At 36.8% G+C, this 19,880-nt stretch overlaps 1 protein-coding gene across 1 annotated transcript; it reads left to right on the top strand.

Annotated features, from left to right (window-relative positions):
• The first annotated feature begins 1,757 nt into the window (after positions 1 to 1,757).
• Positions 1,758 to 7,736, top strand: LOC107764993 (uncharacterized). Its single transcript, XM_075225133.1, has 2 exons — positions 1,758 to 2,038; positions 6,969 to 7,736. The coding sequence occupies exon 2, from the start codon at positions 6,990 to 6,992 to the stop codon at positions 7,494 to 7,496; it is 507 nt and encodes a 168-aa protein (XP_075081234.1). The 5' UTR covers positions 1,758 to 2,038; positions 6,969 to 6,989; the 3' UTR covers positions 7,497 to 7,736.
• Positions 7,737 to 19,880: the final 12,144 nt, after the last annotated feature.

The following is a 19,880-nucleotide window of genomic DNA, read 5'->3' as shown; positions in this document are numbered from 1 at the left end:
GAAATTTTTTTAAAAGGGGAACCAAGTCAGATGGTTATATTTTAGGCATGTTTGGGTTTTTTTGTTTTGTTTTAAGATTGGTTCTTTCAATCAGACGGTGCCACATGTCATGTCCCTTAAAATAGGGATAAATATAGAACTTTGTTGGACGGTAGGGGTATATATGAACGGAAAGTATAATGGGGATGAGATTGAACAATAAACATTTGGTTAAATATTCGGCTTGTTTTATACTTGATTTTTGCGGTTATAAATGAAGTAGAAAAGCTAAAGTGTCATATACGTAAAGAATTTTACTCACAATCTCACAATTAGTGAGGATTTAAAAGATTCAAGATGTTATAAAGATGACATGCATGAGTGTACCCATACAAATACAGAGTGTTTATACCAAACCATGTTAATATATTATGGTTAAGTAATAAATTTGACTTAAAAATATATATTAATTAGCTATTATTAAGTAGCCGAAATTATGCTAGTCTTTTCTATTGAAGCCTTTTCTATTGAAACCTCCTAATTTTATTGTAAATTATGTGGTTATTAATTTAGCCTAATATTTTTTTTTTTTGAGTTCAATAGAAAACGTAATAGAAGACTTTTAAAGAATAAAAGTCTTACTTCCATTGGTTTGATTTAAATATAAGAAGTAGGGGTGTTCATAAAAATTCGAAAATCCGAACCAAACCGAAAACCAAACCAAACTGACCAAAAAAATCGATACTTTTTGATTTGGTTTAGTTTTGGTTTTGAAATTTAAAAAACCGATCAAATTTGGTTTGGTTTTGGTTTTAATAAAAAAAAAACCCAAACCAAAACGAATATAGGAGTAGCTATTTTAAATTTATTATTACACCTATATATATGTATACTTTTATATAAAGTTTCAAAAATCTTATAATAAATGTTAATCGTTTACACTTTAGTACATGTTTTTACCTTTACATTCTAGTTTGATTGGTAGTTTTCTTTTGTTAAGTGTAAGAATCTATTTCATGTTAAAAATAATATATTTTTAATTGAGTCCTTAAATTATTCATCACTATTTGATTCAATTATCATCAATATATCTTGGTAAATAATAAATTTCTTAAAGGGCAATTGATTTGATAGTATTACGTTGAAAATGTGATCGCCGAAATATGTGTTTGGTAGTGTATGTCTTATATTTAAGAAAAAACCGACAAATAACCGAAAAAACCGAAAAGCCTACATTAACTGAATCAAGAAAAAACCGACTTAATTGGTTTGGTTTGGTTCTAATATTTAAAAAACCGACTTACGTAATTTGGTTTCTTTTTAGAGAAAAATCGATCCAAACCGAACTATGAACACCCCTAATCAAAAGTGTGTAAGTATTTCAGATACTTTAATTTATGCCTAATTATGATGAATGATTGATCTGATTTTTAAATTTGAATATAGTTGGACACACGGACGGAGTCACAATTTCTTATGCCGATTTTTTTTAAACCTTATATTTATTTCAAAAAAGTTATTAAATATATACAAATTACTATTAATTTAGAGTTTATTAAGTTAAACTATAACTATGAATACAAAAACTTCAAATTGTGGCTGTGGTCTAACTTAAATAGCATTAAATATGTGAGTGGGTACTATTTTTATAAGCATTGAATATCTTTAAACAATAGCATGATGACCCTCCAATGGGGAGTGATGTTCTTAATCCCTTATCCTCTCCTTTAGGCCACAAATTCCCACTGAACAATTGTAATTCTATTCCTACTTCAAATTCCACACGCTGTTTCTCCACCAGCTCCGGCGCACCAGCTCCGGCGGCGGTCGGTGGGAGAGTAATAGCAGGCGCCAAAAAGAGTATCAGCGGTTTATATTCGATGACGAGCTTAGGGCTAACTTTAAGGAAGATGATTTTGGTTTCGGAAGCGCCGTGAAGCAGCGAATTTGGTGGTCCGATGATTCTTCGCTTTGGGGAGATGACTATGAAGATGAAGAAGCTGGATTTGGTAGCTTTGGTGTTAAGGAGGATTCCATTGGCTTTGCCTGGGTGACGAAGGTAACTTTATCCTTTTGTAAAGAAAAAGCGTTTGTTAAGTTTTCTTTTCTCCACCTGTTGTTAAGTATTTATGTTAAGCTAAATTTGAAATGTGTGCAAACTTATACCCTGCTTGGATCATTTGTTACCCATTGTTTTATAATGTATGTATTGTATCTTACCGTATCATTTTATGAGTACGACGTTTGGATATATTGTATTATTTGCTGTTGTTAAATAATATTTTTGATGTTTGGTTTGACGGTATAGCACTGTACTGTAACTGCAACTGATAATTTTACTAAAATACTCTCAATTGTTTTAAATATTAAATTTATTATGAATTACGCATAAAAATAAGTAAAGAGCAAATTAGTAAAGGGCAGAACCCGGGCCGAACCTATTCTAGTTATCTTTGACCGTGGAGTTGGCAACGGCAGAACCAGTTCCGGAAAAAAAGAGATGAAGATGAAGTAGGGTATAGGTTGGAGATTTGGAGTTAAAGAAAAGGGTAAAGGGTAAGATAGAATTATGGAGTAATAAGTTAGGGCATAATTGAAAAAAAAAAATAGGAAACAATCTCACCACACCAAATCGATTGTTTCAGAAAATGGGGCTTTTCATTGTTCCAGAACAATGGATTTAACAATAATACAATCAATTTTAACTAAACAATCAAAACAAACATTATTTTAGATAACAATACAATACAATGGGAACAACCATCCAAACAGACTATTAGTAAAATCAACTGCACCGCTATAAACACCTATTCAACCTTTGAGGATTGCAAATGCTTCTCACATTCTAGTGAAATTGCGTGAAGTTGGAATTTGGTGGAAGTCTGTTTTTATGAACGTGAAAGGCAATTATCTGATTGTTTAGAGTAGTTGATAAGGGAATCACTTGAGTTTGGTATTTTTAAGTAATTGTTGGCACGAATAAGCCGACGTCCTAATGGCTATCCCAGTGCATGTATCAATGCTAGTCGTAACCACATCTCTTACAAGCAACATGAAGGTCTCCATACACCATCTCTTACCATAAGCCAGCGCTTGGTCTCTCTAACGTCATATGATGTACTATGGAACTTGAAGGTCTCAGTACCCCAAGTCTTATCCTGGCATCCCTAAGGTGTGTGGTCATTATTCAAGACAAATTTGAGATTTGAAAAATAGGTGCATGGTCGGCTATAACACGTCATGTTTTACCCGAATATCTCCATGGTGTGTGGTCATCTATAACAAGCCACCTTTTACCTGAATATCTGCATGGTGCGTGGTCGTCTATACAAGCCACGTCTTACCCAAATATCTGAATACGGCATGTCAGCCACAGTGTGTGAAAGTCTTAGTACCCACGTCATACCTCATCTCACCATCACAAACCGAGGTGCAACCTCAGACTATCTTCTTAGTTGTATAATGCATCATGTGGTGCATACTAGCATGCTCATGCTTTGTCTATTAATCGTAATATCATAGTGATGCTATTTGTAGTAGTAGCAAAGCATATCGGGCATAAACCATATGAAAGCATACGCATTTATCAAGCGCACTCTCACCTCCACATATATCAGGCAGTCAAAACACATTTCTAAAGCAGTTATACAACATTAGAAATCATGCTTTTAGGAAAACAAACAATCAGGGTTTCGGATCTCCACTTGTCTCGTATCCAAGCAAGTGTGCTGCTTCTCTGCTGATTCATGCTTCCAATCTCAATCAAACGCCTCCAATCTATGCAAAATATGTGATAATAGGGTCAATTACCCCTATAGGACTCATCTCTAAAATTAAGTATCTGTCAAATCAAAATCAAAGGTCAACCCTTGGTCAATAGATCACATTCCCAGACTTGATCTGATTGCCCATAATCTAACAACTTCAAATATATAATTAGTTTTTCAATCAGAGCCCAATAAGTAGTAGTTCCAATTTGGGGCCTGAGGGATACGTTCTATACTTTTCTAGCTCGAATCTCGTATTATTTGATGTAAAAATGTAGATTCATGTAAATAATCCATAGAAGTAATTAGGATTACTAGCTTAGTGGTTTAAGATGATTCCTCCATCGCCTCAAACTACTGAGTTTCTAGTCCCCAAATGTGAAAACTAAGGTCTGAAATTTGTTAATGATATTGTGGAAATTAATGGGTTGGGACCTATCGCCACTATAGACCAAACTTCTAGAATCGTGGTCTGGTTCGGGCGGTCGGCAAACTCGATGTGCGATCACTATGCCCAATCTCACGATCACAGGGTTCCATGATTCCACAAGGTCTGGTATTGCGTTCAACCCTTCCTCGATTTCGGCCGTTCAACTGCCTCCCCGCCTACCTTTCTCTCGCGATCGCGGCTCCCAACTCGTGATCGGGATGATGCACCAGAAACCAAAAAATAGTGCTTGCACTAGTGCTCAGCCTTCCAAATGTTCCAAAACATGCCCGAACCCCTTGGATCTCAACCCAACCACACCAACAAGTCATAAACAGTTAGATCAACATATAAACACATTCAAAACTCAAATTAGAGCACAAATACGAAAAATGAGAGGTCGAGTTGTTATGATAGTGGATAGGTTTCTATGGATCAGTGTTTTTGAGAGCGTGAAGCGCAAAAAAGCGACAAGGGCTCGCTTCGCTTCAAAAGCGAAGCGCAAAGCGAAGCGCACGCTTCATTAAAGTGAAGCGCAATTCATAAAAAACATAATGTAAAATTATAAATAATCAAAAACTTCAATTTAAATACTTAAAAGTAGGTACTAGGTACCACCAAATCATCCACAAACCATCCACAAACCATAGGACAAGCAAAATCAAAGCTACTAAATTACTAGAATCAACATCTTATTCTTCTACTCTTCTTCTTCTTCAAGATTGTCAAAATCTTGAATTCCTCTATTATCTTCATATTGCTCGTCATCTTCTTCTTCCCCCTCCTCTTCATGATCACTTTCATCTTCATCAATTAGGGATAGGGATCGACTTGTAGTAGCCACACTTTTTCCCTTCCTAATAGAGCTTGAACTTGGAGTATATCTCCTTAAACCATAAGGATCTTCCCCAACTCCACTACCAACCGCAACATCACCCCAAGTGAAATCGGAGTCGCCTTCAAATACTTCTTCACCTTCGCAATTTTCGGGGACTCCGGTTAGCCACTCATTAGCCTCATCAATATTGTCCAAAAGAATTGGATCAATTATATTGCGGTGGTTGTAGCGACGCCTCAATGCTCTATTGTATTTTATGAACACTAGATTATGGAGGCGCTTCAAGGTTAGTCGATTACTTTTCTTTGTATGAATCTGCAAAAAAGATGTGTCAACTAATTAGTAGGAGTTTGGACAATTGAGATATAATTTACTTTATCTCAAAATACGAAATAATTCTTTTTATTTCTCACGTGTTCAAAAACACTCCAGTTCCTTTCACATCCAGATGAGCTACAAGTTAAACTTAGAACTTTGATGGCGAAAGCCTGTAGCTCCGGAGTCTCTACACCATATTGGTCTCACCATTCAACTATAGAAATAAAAAAAAATGTTCAAGAGTTAATAAGTATAAAGAATACATTGAAGTTAGAGCTATAAAATATAGAAACACTTGGTCACCAAGTCCTTCAGCTGCCTTGTAAATAGCAAGCTGATCTACTATCTTTTCTTGCAAGTCTTCATCTGGGTTCAACTTGATAACAACCTGATGAAATCCTGTCCACACTTCTTTAGCCAATGAATTATTCTCATGCTGCTCATAAAAGAGTGATGAGTTCAGAATAAGTCCAGCCGCATGCAAAGGTCTATGAAGTTGCTCATCCCATCTTGCATCAATGATCTGAAAGACTTTTGCATATTTCTGCTCATCACTGAATGATGCTTGAATAGTCTCCTTGGCCCTATCCATAGCTTCATAGAGGTAGCCCATTGATGGTTTTTGCTCCCCATCCACCAAACGGAGAACTTTAACCAAAGGGCCACCAATTTTAAGAGCACGAAGGACATTATTCCAAAAAGAATAAGAAAGAATAATGCGTGCAACCTCTTTCCCCGCACTTACCAAAGGTTTGCTCTGCCTACCCTGTGAAATATATGAGCATCCAACCCAAAACCTCAAGGCAACGGGTGGAGTAGTCCAAGACTTGTATAATCTACTTTCAAAGCCTAATCACCCATGTGGAACAATTCTATAAAAAGGTGTCGACATAACTTTAAATTGTTACACGCGTTTGTCATTTGTGTTGTGCTCCTTTCTGTAATTGTAGGGACAAGCTGAGTTGCAAATTTGCCATACTAAGCCAATTCCATCTAGTTTAGACGTGTAATTGCTCCCTATGCTTCCAAGTTGTCCTCGAACTCTGATGCAGCCCTGTACTTGTTTGCACATACTTTTCAGTTCTTTCTAGATAAGCATTTTTTAGAAACTGAGAACTCTTTTCTATCATATCTTATCCAAAAAGAAAATGATGATGAAGCTGAGATCATAAAAATTGGCATTTTTCTATCTAGATGTTAAGTATTAGACTTGATTAGCTTGGATCACAGGGAGAAAAATTGCCAGGGCCTAGCTCAAGTGGCAAAGGGTGGTGGATTTGTGTCTTAGGTCACAGGTTCAAGCCCCCACACCATGCAAAGCAAAGCCTGGTATTTAAGTGGAGACTACCGAGTTTCGAAGGGTGCGATTGGTCCAAAGGATCGGCCCCAGACGGATTTCTCGGTTATCAAAAAAAAATTGCCAGGGATCATCTTACAACTACAATATTTCAACCTTTTATGTTCATTATATCAGAGATCCTTTAAATATGTGAAAGAACAATTTTGAGTGTTTTCCACCTGTTGGTTCGTACTTTTAAGTTTTATTATGACTGGTGGGTGACATTCGGTTCATTAAGGCTTATAAACCTCTTTTTGTGAAGATTGTTTAAGTAAAAAATGTCTTATGGGTCTGGTGCAGGTGCTCAGAGCCTTTGGTTGGATGCTTCCAGCCATTATTATGTCAGCGGTACTTGGAACAGGCACAAATACTATTATCATGGCATTAGCACTTCCTTTGGCGCAGTCTGCTCTTTCATTAGTAATGGATGCCATCTGGGGATGGTCCAATGACGGCCCGCGATCCAAGTCCAAGAAAAAGAAAAGACCCTATGCTAGAGCAGCGAGCAACCCTGGAATAAGAACGAGAGAAGGACAAAATACTCGAAATGGCAAGGGAGTTGGAGACTATCAATCCTGGGCTGCCGCAACTGGTGCATCAGATGGAAAAAATTCACGAAGCACTGTAAATTTTGGTGGTTGGGATGAACTAGACAATCATGGGATGGAAGGACAGTCGAAAAAGCCCCCTAATCGAAGACTGGCTGAACCAACACAGGGGACTGATGGTAAATTGAGTAAGAGAATCGGGAGGAGAGAAACTCCATTGCTATTGAGATTGGTTATTGCTGTTTTCCCGTTCATGGGATCCTGGACCAAGCTATTGTAAAATTTGTAATAAGATTCGGGAGTTTAAGCCCTTTGTAGAGCCAAACCTTGCCGTTTGGCAGCAAACGATCTTTGATTTGGTCCTTGTTGTTTCTCTCAAAGCTAGACTTGAAACCCAAAATCATATTGTTGTACAGATTAAACATAGTTTAGATGAGCTTGTGTTCATTCTTACTCAGTTCGAGCACTCCTGTCCTAAAATAATGCTAGACAGAAAAGCATGGTGATAGACCTTGATTAATTTGTTTTTTTTTTTTCTTTTCTGTCAGAAGGATTTGTCTTCTGTTTCTTCTAGCACTCGGAAATGATATGAAGATATCAATGTAGTGTTTAGCAGTTTCATGGGCTCTTGTTTCGGATTGAAGTGAAACTGGCGAGAAAGGTAATATTTAATTCTTAAATATGATAACTTTCATTTATTTTGTTAGCAATATTTCTGGTTAGAGATATTCTTACTACTAGTTAATAGCTCTCTGGTGTTTCTTTAGGTATAATTGGTTAATCATTTAAAATTCTATGCCACCGCTTTGTAGAGTATGCGTCTAAAACATTATTCAAGGTTGTCCAGCTAGAATTATGCATAGTTTTACCTGGCAATTTCCATTCGGATCTTGTTTCCATATTGACTGGATTGTCGAATCGTGCAGGATAACAAGTGCAGGTACAGGTACGTATACATTTTGTTGTATCTCTGTAATGTAAAGCTCCTAGCGGCCGTTTGGTTGCTGGTTAGAGTTACACAGGTATTAGTAATGTAGGGATTAGTTATGCAAAAATTAGTTATGTAGGATTTAGACCAGTTATGCGAAGATTAGTTATGTAAGGATTAATAATATAGAAATGTAAGGTGAGTATTATTTATTATTAGTCTGGTTTATCCTATTAAAATTGTTAGTATATTGTATATATATATTTCTAGAAAAATCAATACAAGTTTGAATAGAGGGTGTTCTTGTCATTTTGTGTTTTAATACAAGTATTACTAATACACGTATAAGTTATTCCATCTTCTACCTTGCATAAATAATACATGGATTCCCTTATAACTTATTTATGTATTAGTTATGTAAAAAAGAAAAACGCGAACCAAACATTGTATTAAATAATGCTATTTTATGTGAAAAGGAGAAAAAACCAATTAAACATTGTACTTATGCTAGATTCTATGTGGGATCATTTTTCCCATTTTAAACAATGTATAAAGTTATCCTAAATTTAATATATGGATACCTTCTTTCTAACCAGCTACCAAACGACCCCTAGTAATATAGAAGTATACAAAATGGTCTTATGTTAGAATATGGAAACTAAAAGTAAAGGTAAAGAATTTAAACAAAAGGAACTGGAACAGAAAGATTTTCACCAATTACTCACAGGCTTGCCTCCCCTTTGGGAGGGGCCAAACGAACACATATGGTCAAATTTTGTCTTCTTCAAGAATGAAAATGCTCATATTTGTCTTTCAAGTTCACCAGCTCCTCCAAGTTAAATTCCATTGGCACGTTCAATGAATAGATTCTTCTTGAGACGTCTTTTAACTTAAGAATTTCAGCCAATTAAAAGGCGGAGGCGCGGCGTTTTAGGGAGACGTAAGCCTCGAGATATGGGGTAATTTTTAATTTATAAATTAATAACATAGCATAATAACACAAATATATAAAAATACATTAAAAGTCCAAAAAAATTTAATTTTTTTTAAAAACCCATAGAAAATAAAATATCTAGCATTAGTGAATTCGACACATGATTTGAATTGGAAATACTAGGTGAAATCGAATGTTAATCATTAGGCGTGTTTAAAGTGTACATTCGAGTGCTTAGGGGGCGTAAGATCACAGAACTAAACCCCACACGTGAGCCTCAAGGCGTTTTGATAGTGCCCGTCCGGGGACGAGCCTCGAGACGAATCCCAAAAAAACCTTTTAAAACAGAGGCAGATCCAGGTTTTGAAGGTTGCGGGTGCCACTATACATACATAATATACCTACCACAAGCCAAAAAGACCGAATTGGAAGAATAAATCGATTAAATTAGTTTTTGGTTAATTCAAGTAGGTCTTTTATTCACAAATAGGAAAATAAATTTGATTTTAGTTCAACTTTTTTATGCTTCATTTAATTATAATATAGAATAAAATTAAAAAAAAAAATAATCTCATGAAAGTATGCTTTCAAATAGAAAATTTTCTTAATTAGTAGCTTAATTACTATATATTCTTTGTTTGAGTTGATTAATTGATCATTGTTCTTGGGTTAGTTTTTTCAATATAATTATCGAGCTATATAAAAGTTATTTTCAAAGCAAAAGTTTCAATTTTTATTGTATGAGAATTAACTCAAAACCTCTATCAGGATTATTTTTTTGCAAAAGTCATTAAATAAATTAATGTTGTATCATTAAGAAGAGAAAAATTACATATTACCTAGAATCATTTAAAATTATGCATCACAAGGAATTACTCATGTAATAAGGTATATTTATACAAAGCAAAATGAAGGCTAATATAAAGAACAATTAAAAAAGAAAGAAGATAAAGAGATTTAGCAGCAAATAATAGAAAGAAAAAATAGAAAGGGAAGAAGAGGTGAGGCCCAAGGCCTAACGAAATAGGGATTAATAAGTAATCGAACTCGAATTACTAAGGCCAAGCCAATGAGAGACTGAAGAGGCAGCGTTGAACCACGGCACCCACACGATGTTTGTGCAATCTAGGTGCCACTTTATTAATATAATTGTTTTTTCACACTTACTAAGAATTTTGCCGAACCGTGTGGGTGGCGTATCACTCTTACCTTATAAGGTAAATCCGCCCCTATTTTAAAACACCGATTTCAACAATTACAAGGTTGGTTTAGAAAGATTTTATTCACAACGAAAACCATGACTGCATTAACCCTGCAAAGATGTCCATTGCAACCTAAGACCTCACCTTTCTACCCCACCTTTCAACCTTGCATTTGGATAGCATATATTGTTATGGGGGATCTAGGCTGCCTGTAGGAGTGAGATTATTGTATAGGGTAAAATCGACTTATATTTAATATTTGTATAATAGAGTGATATGTAGAATTACAGACGAATAGAAAGCGATACAGGTGGAAACTAAGACCGGGGGCAGCAGCTTCGGTTGGTACCGGGAAGCCCTCGAAGGGAATTTGCTAATAAAATCAAACGAATTCCTACTATCCGATAGCATTCAATGGAGAATATTGTGCAGAATTAAATACACAATCCGTTTTAGAAAATTTTGGCACTCATAGCCTACCATTATACATTCTTTAATGGCCCCCACAATTGTTATTTAAAAGGAGCTTGATCCTAGGACCTTGTTCCCTAGGTGCAACTATATATAATGACTTCAACAACTATTGTAAGGGATATGAATTTTCTGACAAACTTATACTATATACTATTAAAAAGCTCAATAACACTTGATTTCTTGTCTATTGATATTTGTATTACTACCTTCGGAAGCTCTGCTCCCGGAACCAAGCTTTGTGCTGCCTTATCTCGATTCCAACGTTACGTCTTGCATTTTATTTAATTTATTTATTATTTTAGGATCGAACCAATTCGCTTGTCTATAAACCACGTTACAAATTCAAATGTACCGTTTTATGGGTAAACAATTATGATCCATGACCTTCTTATACTTCTCTTCCATCTAGGCACGCTTCTCCTCAGCAACAGCGGCCTCTTCAGCTTTGGAGTTCAAGGCTGCCTCTAAATTATTCAGTCTTTCAGCAGAGGTAGCCTCGCGCTTGGCAGTTGCAAGAATCGCATTTCAGACCTCAGACCACTTAGCCTTTGCCTCTTGAAATTGTACATTTAACAAGGAGGCCTCTTGGCTAAGGGCCATCGCCTCATGCTCGCTCTGCTGCAACTGAGCCTCCAACTCACCGGCTTCAGCAGCTTGCGCTTCTAGTACTGGAAGGCGAGCAACAGTCTGATCTAGCTCGGCCAACAATTGATCCCGCTCGGATGTGAGTTTTTATTTATCGGGGATGGCAAGGAAGTTGGTTGCGAAGCAAAAATCCAAGTTAGAAATTCTTCCATAACAAATCGAAAGAAAACAAACAACAAGGAGAACGAGTACCATATCGCTGTTGTGTTGTGCATGACATTATTTATCATATACTCCCCTGAAAGAGGGTGTATTTTCTTCTTATCTTTCTCTGAAGCCGGTGACTTTAGGTAATTAGCAAGTTCCACCGGCTGAGACAACAGATGACACTCAGTATAGACCGAGAGGGAGACACTCCTCCTCCTCTGAGGATCCGAAGAAGGGGGCGAATAGTTGTACCCCAAATTCCCATGGTCTGGGGACTGGGTATGAGTGACATCCTTCTCTCGGGTGTCTGCAGTCGGTGGGGGTAATGTAGAAGGTGCTGGTGATGAAGGCATGATTGGCGTAGAAGGAGATGAAGTTGATGGTGGTTTGGAATAAGAAGTAGCTGCGGCAAAGGCACTGCTGGTTGTAGGTTGCTCATCAACCTAAGACGAAAAAGAACCAGTACTCAGCCTCATAGTACTAGGAATAACAACTGGGACTCGAAAGGGAGAATTGGCAGTCTCCACTAGGTCATACTCTCCCTAGAGCGCTTGGGCATCGTCCTCGGTTAGGGTTATAAGATCTTCAGATTGAGTAGTCTGTTGAGCTGATGAAGGTCGTTGTTTCCTCTGTATGGAATCCTCTTCATCATTGGCTTCCCCGTCATCATCAATCACTGTAGTGACTATGGCTGGCTCGGGCACGACACTCTTTACCCTTTTATTTTTGGCCTTGGCCGTAGAGGAATATCACCTTTTTTGTTGCTTGTTCTCAAGCCGGGGACTCCGGGAGGAAGCACTTGAACCAGAAGCGGATACGATGGTGCCTATTCGGGTGAAGGCCTCCTGTTGCAACCTCGGCGCCTCTATGAGACCAGCCAAAATGTCCTCCTCGGGGATGGTAATAAAGTCATGCAGAAGACCTAAATTCAGCGGAAAGAGAAGTTAGCCAACTTTTTTGTACGTGAGGTAAAAACAAGATTAATTCAAGAATTAACTTACTATGATTTTTTGGCTTTCCATCTGTATTTGAGGGCTAGTTCTTTCCACCGAAGGGTCTCATGCGTGGTAATATCCAAAAATTTTTGGACCCATTGGTCCAAGTCTTCAACCCTTAGTAGTATCCATCGAGTTATTGAAATAGTAAAAAGAGAAGGATCAGTAACTGCGTGTAACACCCTTTAAATAGGAAAAAATAGACGTTGAACTTACGTGTACGAGTCCATGACTCGGGGAAAGATTGAGTTGTGGCCGAGATGATATTCATAGTGTCAACTATAACGAAGCACTCCATCTATTTTTGGTCGTTATTATCATCTATGCTGGTGAGCAAAACATGATCACCACTTTTGCTGAAGTTTATTACTCCCCCATGAGAGATCTTGAGGGAGTAAAGACTCATCATGGGGGACAAGGAGAGGTCATCCCCCGTCTCCTGGCATTGCTACCGTAGATAAGCTACCGTATGCCACACATAAGAGCTGTGCCAAGAAGACTTGATACCGGTAGAAAAACTCTAAGATTACGGGGTCAAATCCCTGCTCAATAAGAATGGACCCAAAGTGAAGGGATACGTGTAAACATATGTAAAACCCTTATTGGGAAAGGTTACTCACTCCGTAAAATTGAGATCGATGATGTTCAAATCGCGGCAACCACAATCCTCTTTTACAGCATAAATTCTAGAAGGATAGATGAAAGAAGGGTACACACCAACAATCCATGTGCGGGAATTAGAAGAAGGAAACTTCTCTTCCAAATCATTGGTTGTACTGAGCCTTATAGGAACATGGTGCTCACCATAGGAGGGGCAACATCATCGGTGCTTTCTCTGTTTTTTGAAGAGCTTAAGTTCTTAGAGGAGGAGGCCATGGTTAGCAGAAGGAAGTAAGAACTCTTCGAAGAAGAAGGATAAGGAAGAATGAAAACAAGAAAGAGTTTACTAAGAGAAGTTGTGAGAGTTTGAAAAATTGTGAAGTGTAAAAGAAGAAAAATGAGGCGCATAAGTAAAGGAATGGGCGGCTAAAATATGGCCATGATTACCTCGAGAACAGGCGAAGGTATTACTAAATCAGGGAGTGACGCGTATTCGGAAAAACATTCCTGAAGAGATCAAAAAAAATTCCGCCAAGAAAGGTATCTTCATCAACTTCTCGATGACACAAAGATGTGCCACCGGAAAGCAGGGGGACTATCTGTATAGGGTAAAATTGGTTCATATTAAGTACTCGTATAATAGAGCAACACGTGGAACCGAAGACAGATGGAAAGCGAGACAAGTAGAAATCAAGACCAGGGGAAGCAACTTCGGTTGGCACCTGGAAGCCCCCTAAGGGAATAATATTGCTAATAAAAATAAATGAATGCCTACCACCCGATAAAATTCAATGGAGAATATTCTCCAATATTAAATACACAGTACGTTATAAAGAATTTTGACATTCATAGCTTGCCGTTACACATTCTTCAATGGCCCCCATAATTGTCATTTAAGATGGGTTTGATCCTAGGACCTTGTTCTCTAGGTGCCACTATAAATAGTGACTTCAATAACTATTGTAAGAGGACACAAATTTTTTGACAAACTTATGCTATATACTATTAAAAAGCTCAATAACATTTTATTTCTTGTCTATTGATATTTGTAATACTATCTTCGGAAGCTCTGCTCCCGGAACTAAGCTGTCTGCTGCCTTATCTCGATTCCAATGCTAGATCTTGTATTTTATTTAATTTATTTATTATTTTAGAATCGAATTAATTCGCTTGTCTGTAAATCATATTATAAATTTAATCGTACCATTTTATAGATAAACAATCATACGTGCTCATCTTGAATGATATATGTGTATAGTTTTCTTATTGCACATGTGTTTATCATAAGTTACATTTTCGCTAAGGCCAAATTCTTGATCTTTTTCTTATTGATAGAAGCCTATCATTCTAGACACGTACCTTACAGCTCAGTTGTGAAAGAATTACATATTATTGGCTTGGAAGATTTAAACCAAGAAAACCCAAGAGCATGGGAGTCATTATATTGTGATGTGGTGGAGCCAAAGATTGGGGAATATATGTTCACACGTGATAGAGGTGCAAGTAGATATATGAATGATTATAGGCCTTTCCCTTTTGATCTAAAACCGAAGAAAAATTCGTTAAAACCTTACCGTCCAAAAATATTTGGCTATTGATCAATCACTGCACATAAAAGTCCAAAATTGGTCATATAAGAAGCCAATGGTCCATATATAAATGTTCCACAATTTGCAAAGGAATGTGACAAAAATAAATCACTGTCATGGCTAAAGATCAACGTCTTATATATAGACCAATAGATACCAAAATGGGATGGCCATGCAAGTTTGAAGTGCTTTCCCTGTCATTTAAAAGAGGGCAAAACAGAATCTTGCATGGATGCATAGTACCAATTTAAGTTGAAGCTTTATACTTTGAGTATCTCAGTTTAGTAAAGTATATGATTTGACAAGGAAAAAAACGTCGATTTAAATATTCTGACTACTTTATCTCAGTTTTGTTGTGCTGTGAAAAGATACAGTTTTGGTTAAGGCTGTACCGTGGGCCGGTCTGGGCCCGGGACCAGCCCAGGACCGCGGTCCAAACGGGCCTAATGGGCCGGTTCAAGTGGGTCTGGGCTTAAGTGGTGTAAAAACCCGTGATGGGCCGGTTCAACACAAATAGCCCGTGAGCCCGGGACCGGCAGGCGGGCCTGAGCCGGTTCAACCGGCCCAACGGGCCAAACGGGCCTTAACGGCAATTTTTAATTTTTTTTTAAAATGCCCAACGGTTAGATTTTAAAATCTGACCGTTGGGCTTCAAAATTGGTCCGTTATGCACTTTAAAAAATAGTCATTTGGCCCCCAAACTTTGCTTTAACCGTAAACTTTTTATAATTATACTTTTTCCCAATTCTCAACTATAAATACCCCCCATTCTTTCATTTTTACTCACAAATTCATCAATCTCTCTCTAATTTTCTTCTATAATTGCTTACTTTATTATTGCAATTTCGTGAAAAATTGTGAAGTTGGTGAATTGAAGTATTCAAGTCTTCAACGATATTCAATTTTCAAGAAGTTGTTCGTCAATTCGGTAAACTCGTTTCAACTCTTAAGTTTTAATATTATAGTTTTGTTAGTTTTATTTAGTACAATTATAATTAATATGGCATTTTCTTTGAAAAATATTTTTGGTGGTAAGGGTAAGGGAAAATCTAAAATTGGTGAATCTAGTAGCCAAGCTACTACTCTTCCCCCGGCTCCCCGACCCAGACCTGTTACCCGTCCTCCTCCACCTATTATTCTTGATAGTGATAACCCTTGTTTTCAATTTTCCGATAGTCAATTTTGCCATGATGTTGCACCGGGTCAACAATTAAATGAAGAAGTTATGAATGAACTTTATCCTAATGAAATTATCTTTGAAAATGATGATTTAGATGAAACGCAACCGGATTTAGATTATACACCTACTAGTCTTGTTAATAACCCAACTGATGCCTCGCCGACCCTCCTGTAGTAACCCCTACTTTTAATAGACAACCTTCTAAACGGCCCGAAACATCTCTTGTTTGGCATTTTTTTACTCAACTAAGAGAACAAAATAAGGCTAAGTGTAAAACTTGTGAGTCTCAACTAGTTCATAAATTTACTGGAGACCGTAGCGGTACGAGTAATTTGACTAGACACATTGAAACACCCTAGAGATAAAGCTAGATTTTTACAAATGAAAGCTGCGCAAGAGGGGACAAGTGTAGATAGTACGGTTAACCCTAGTACAGGTTCAAATCTAGTTCAACCGGGAATTAACACTGTTACCGGTGGCATTTTATATTATGATCCAAATAAAGATCGTGAAGAATTGGCAAAAATGGTTACTGTTATGTGCTTACCCTATAGTTTTCCTTCTAACCCTCATTTTGTGCATTATATTAGAAGAGTTTTTAATCCTACTTATAAAGGATGGCCTCGCGCAACCGTAAAGAGCGATATTTATAAATATAAACATGAATATGAACAATATTTGCGCTATTTATTTACTCATATAGATTGTCGCATTGCTATTACTACTGATATTGGTAGAAGTGGTAATGACTGTGATTATCTAACTGTTACAAGTCATTGGATAGATGAGGAGTGGATAATGCAAAAGCGCATTATTGCTTATAGAATAATTAATTCACGCCACACAGGTAAGTTTATTGCTAACACAGTTGCAGATATTTGTAGATATTTTTGCATTATAGATAAAATTATGTCGGTTTCAATGGATAATGCTTCTAGTAACACTAACGCTATAGGCTTGCTTACAACTACACTAAATCCTGCATTTAGTAATATTTTTCATGTTAGATGTATTTGTCATATTTACCATTTAATCGTCGGTGATGGTATGAAAGTTTTAAATGTAGAAATTGAAAAGGTTAAAATGGCTCTTAATTGGCTTTTTTATTCAAACCGTAGAAGTAGACTTAGAGACTATTTTAAAAAATGTGATGAATTTGGCCTTAGAGAAAGAAAGGTTCCTAAACCTTGTTCGACTAGATGGAATTACATGTATGAAAGTTTAGTTGTTGCATATGAATATAGGAACCCAATAAGCGCAACATATAATGCTCGTGTAGGGGATAGTGATGATGATGATGATGATGATGATGAGCACCTTACAAATCAAGATTGGAGTAATGTTAAAATGCTTGTAGACTTTTTAGAACAATTTCATATTGCTACAAATGAATTATCTGGCCAATATTATCCTACTATTTCTAACTGTTTAGTTTATATTGCAGCACTTGTAGATTTATTTACTCAATTTTTAGAGGGTGGAGTAATTTATCAAGAAGCTATTAATTCTATGAAAGCTAAGTTTAAAAAATATTTTTCCCTATCCCCCCTATTTTTGGTGTTGCTGCATTGTTAAATCCTACAATGAAATTAGGAGGTCCTCACTTTTGGTATTCAAAAATTTATAACGCTTTATCACTTTTAGCTGAGGAATTTGCTACACTTGGAGATGCAAAAGCCTCAATTAAAATAAATGCTCAAACTATTTATAATGCTTATCAACTTGCCTTAGATCAAGCTAGACCAAATGTTTCAACTTCTACTTCGTCTAGTTCGCAAGCATCTAAAAGAACTGCGGGCCTAAAAGCCCTTAGTTCTTGGACGGAGTTCAGGGGTTCTCAAGGTGATAATTTTGGTGATAGTTCATAACTAAATGAGCTTCAAGTTTATTTGTTGCAGGGACTTGAATCAGAGAATCCCGACGGCTCCTTCGATGTTTTGGAATGGTGGAAGGACAAACAAAAACACTATCCGGTTCTTTCAAGGATAACTCGAGATATTTTAAGTGTTCAAGCTTCAACAGTGGCATCAGAGAGCGCATTCAGTTAAGCGAGGCTTCAAATCGGTGATCATAGAGCGTCTATGAGGGAGAGCTTGAAAAAATCAGTACTCTTCAGAGATTGGATCCGTTCGGAAAGAAGAAATTTTGGACTTGCAGAATCACAACCGGAGATAGATGAAGCTTATGAAGAAATGCTAGCGGAACTTGCGCAGGATGCTGCTTCGCCCGAAAGCGGTGATGAACAAGCTTCTTTTCCACCACCACCAACGGAAATTCCTCCGGACCTTGAAGGATTTATGAGATTTGTTAGAGATAATACATAAACTAACATGTAACTTGTATTTTGGCACATCTTCCTTAGTTTTTTTTCCTTTTAATGGCGGTATTAGTACCTTGTTGTGCTCATTCCATTGGGGGGAGGAAGACTATGAAAGATATTGTCATTCTTTGTTAATGTCGTAATAGTAAAATATATAAGACATTCCCTTGAATATTTCTTTGCAATTTATTTTGTGTTTAAATTTGATATAGTATATATATTATATATCTAATACATATAAACTATATATATATATATATATATATATATTATATATCTAATACATATAAACTATATATATATATCTAATACATATAAACTACATATATATCTAATATATACTATATATATTTATATAGCTATATATAAGCAATTTATACTAGTATATACATATATAGTTTACAAGAAAGTGCCTTAGATAAAAAAATTTAAAAATAATAGCCCGAAACATATGGACAAAAAGAAGACTTGACAGCTATCTCTAATACATATAAACTATATATATTACATAAGGCAATATATAATTATATATACACATAATACACCCTTATATATACATACTATATATATTTATATAGCTATATATAAGCAATTTATACTAGTATATACATATATAGTTTACAAGAAAGTGCCTTAGATAAAAAAAATTTAAAAAAATAGCCCGAAACGAAAAAAGCCCGTTAGGCCCGTTGGCCCGACCCATTTAGCCCGGGACCATGTGGGCTTAGGACCACCGTGGGCCAGTTCCACACATTGGGACCGTTTGGCCCGGGATCGCCTCAGCCCAGCCCGCCTCAAGCCCAGGCCCGTTTGGCCCGGCCCACAATACAGCCTTAGTTTTTGTATAGGTCAAAATCTTACCATAGGATGGTTGTTCTGAAAGGGAACGACAAAGGGTCGACCAAGCCGTAATCATGCCAACGGGGCGTGATAGCAAAGAACACCTCGGCCATTGTCGGGGTCAAACTGATGAAAAGCTTATATCGCAGAACAAGCGTAGTGTTAGGGCGGGCGGTAAAGAATACAATCATAAGAAACTACACTGGTCAAAGATCATTGGATAAAAGGGAAAGTTGTCAATATATATGGGGAGTTTGAGCCAAGAAAAGTCGGAGGATTTCTTCGATAGCCACCATTATGGAACCAACAAGGGAAATTTCTTGGTCATCAACAGTTCCCTCCCTTCTCCTTCTTTACTTCTACGATTATGATGCATACTTGTTACAAATGTAAGCCTGTCACCAACATTTGTTGTACGATAATTATCTTAAGAAATATTATACATTATTGTTCTTCTTCGATGTTTGTACTCAATATATTTGGATCTAGAGTTAATTATGTTTGGCTAAGATTTACCTTCTATATCTTTGATAATTAGTTTAACAAAAGGGTTCAACGTTTTTTTGGTTAAACCATTTGGTGCCGTCTGTGGGGATTTCTTAGCCAAATTTCTTAGTTTCCTTTAGATCTAGAACCGGCGAAATGTCACTACCCACTCGAAAGAGCGGTAAGTAAGCCTTCGAGACAACCGTACCAATCTAGGTCAGGCTGCTACATAAAGTAGAAGTTATAACCAATGTCTATGCAAAACCCACGCCTCGCCTATAACGATAGGTTTGGCACGACGTATGCACATTCAAAATAGGATCA

This window comes from Nicotiana tabacum, chromosome 11 (genome assembly GCF_000715075.1).
Source record: "Nicotiana tabacum cultivar K326 chromosome 11, ASM71507v2, whole genome shotgun sequence".
NCBI classification, from domain to species: domain Eukaryota; kingdom Viridiplantae; phylum Streptophyta; class Magnoliopsida; order Solanales; family Solanaceae; genus Nicotiana; species Nicotiana tabacum.
This window is presented reverse-complemented; position numbering and strand designations above follow the sequence as displayed.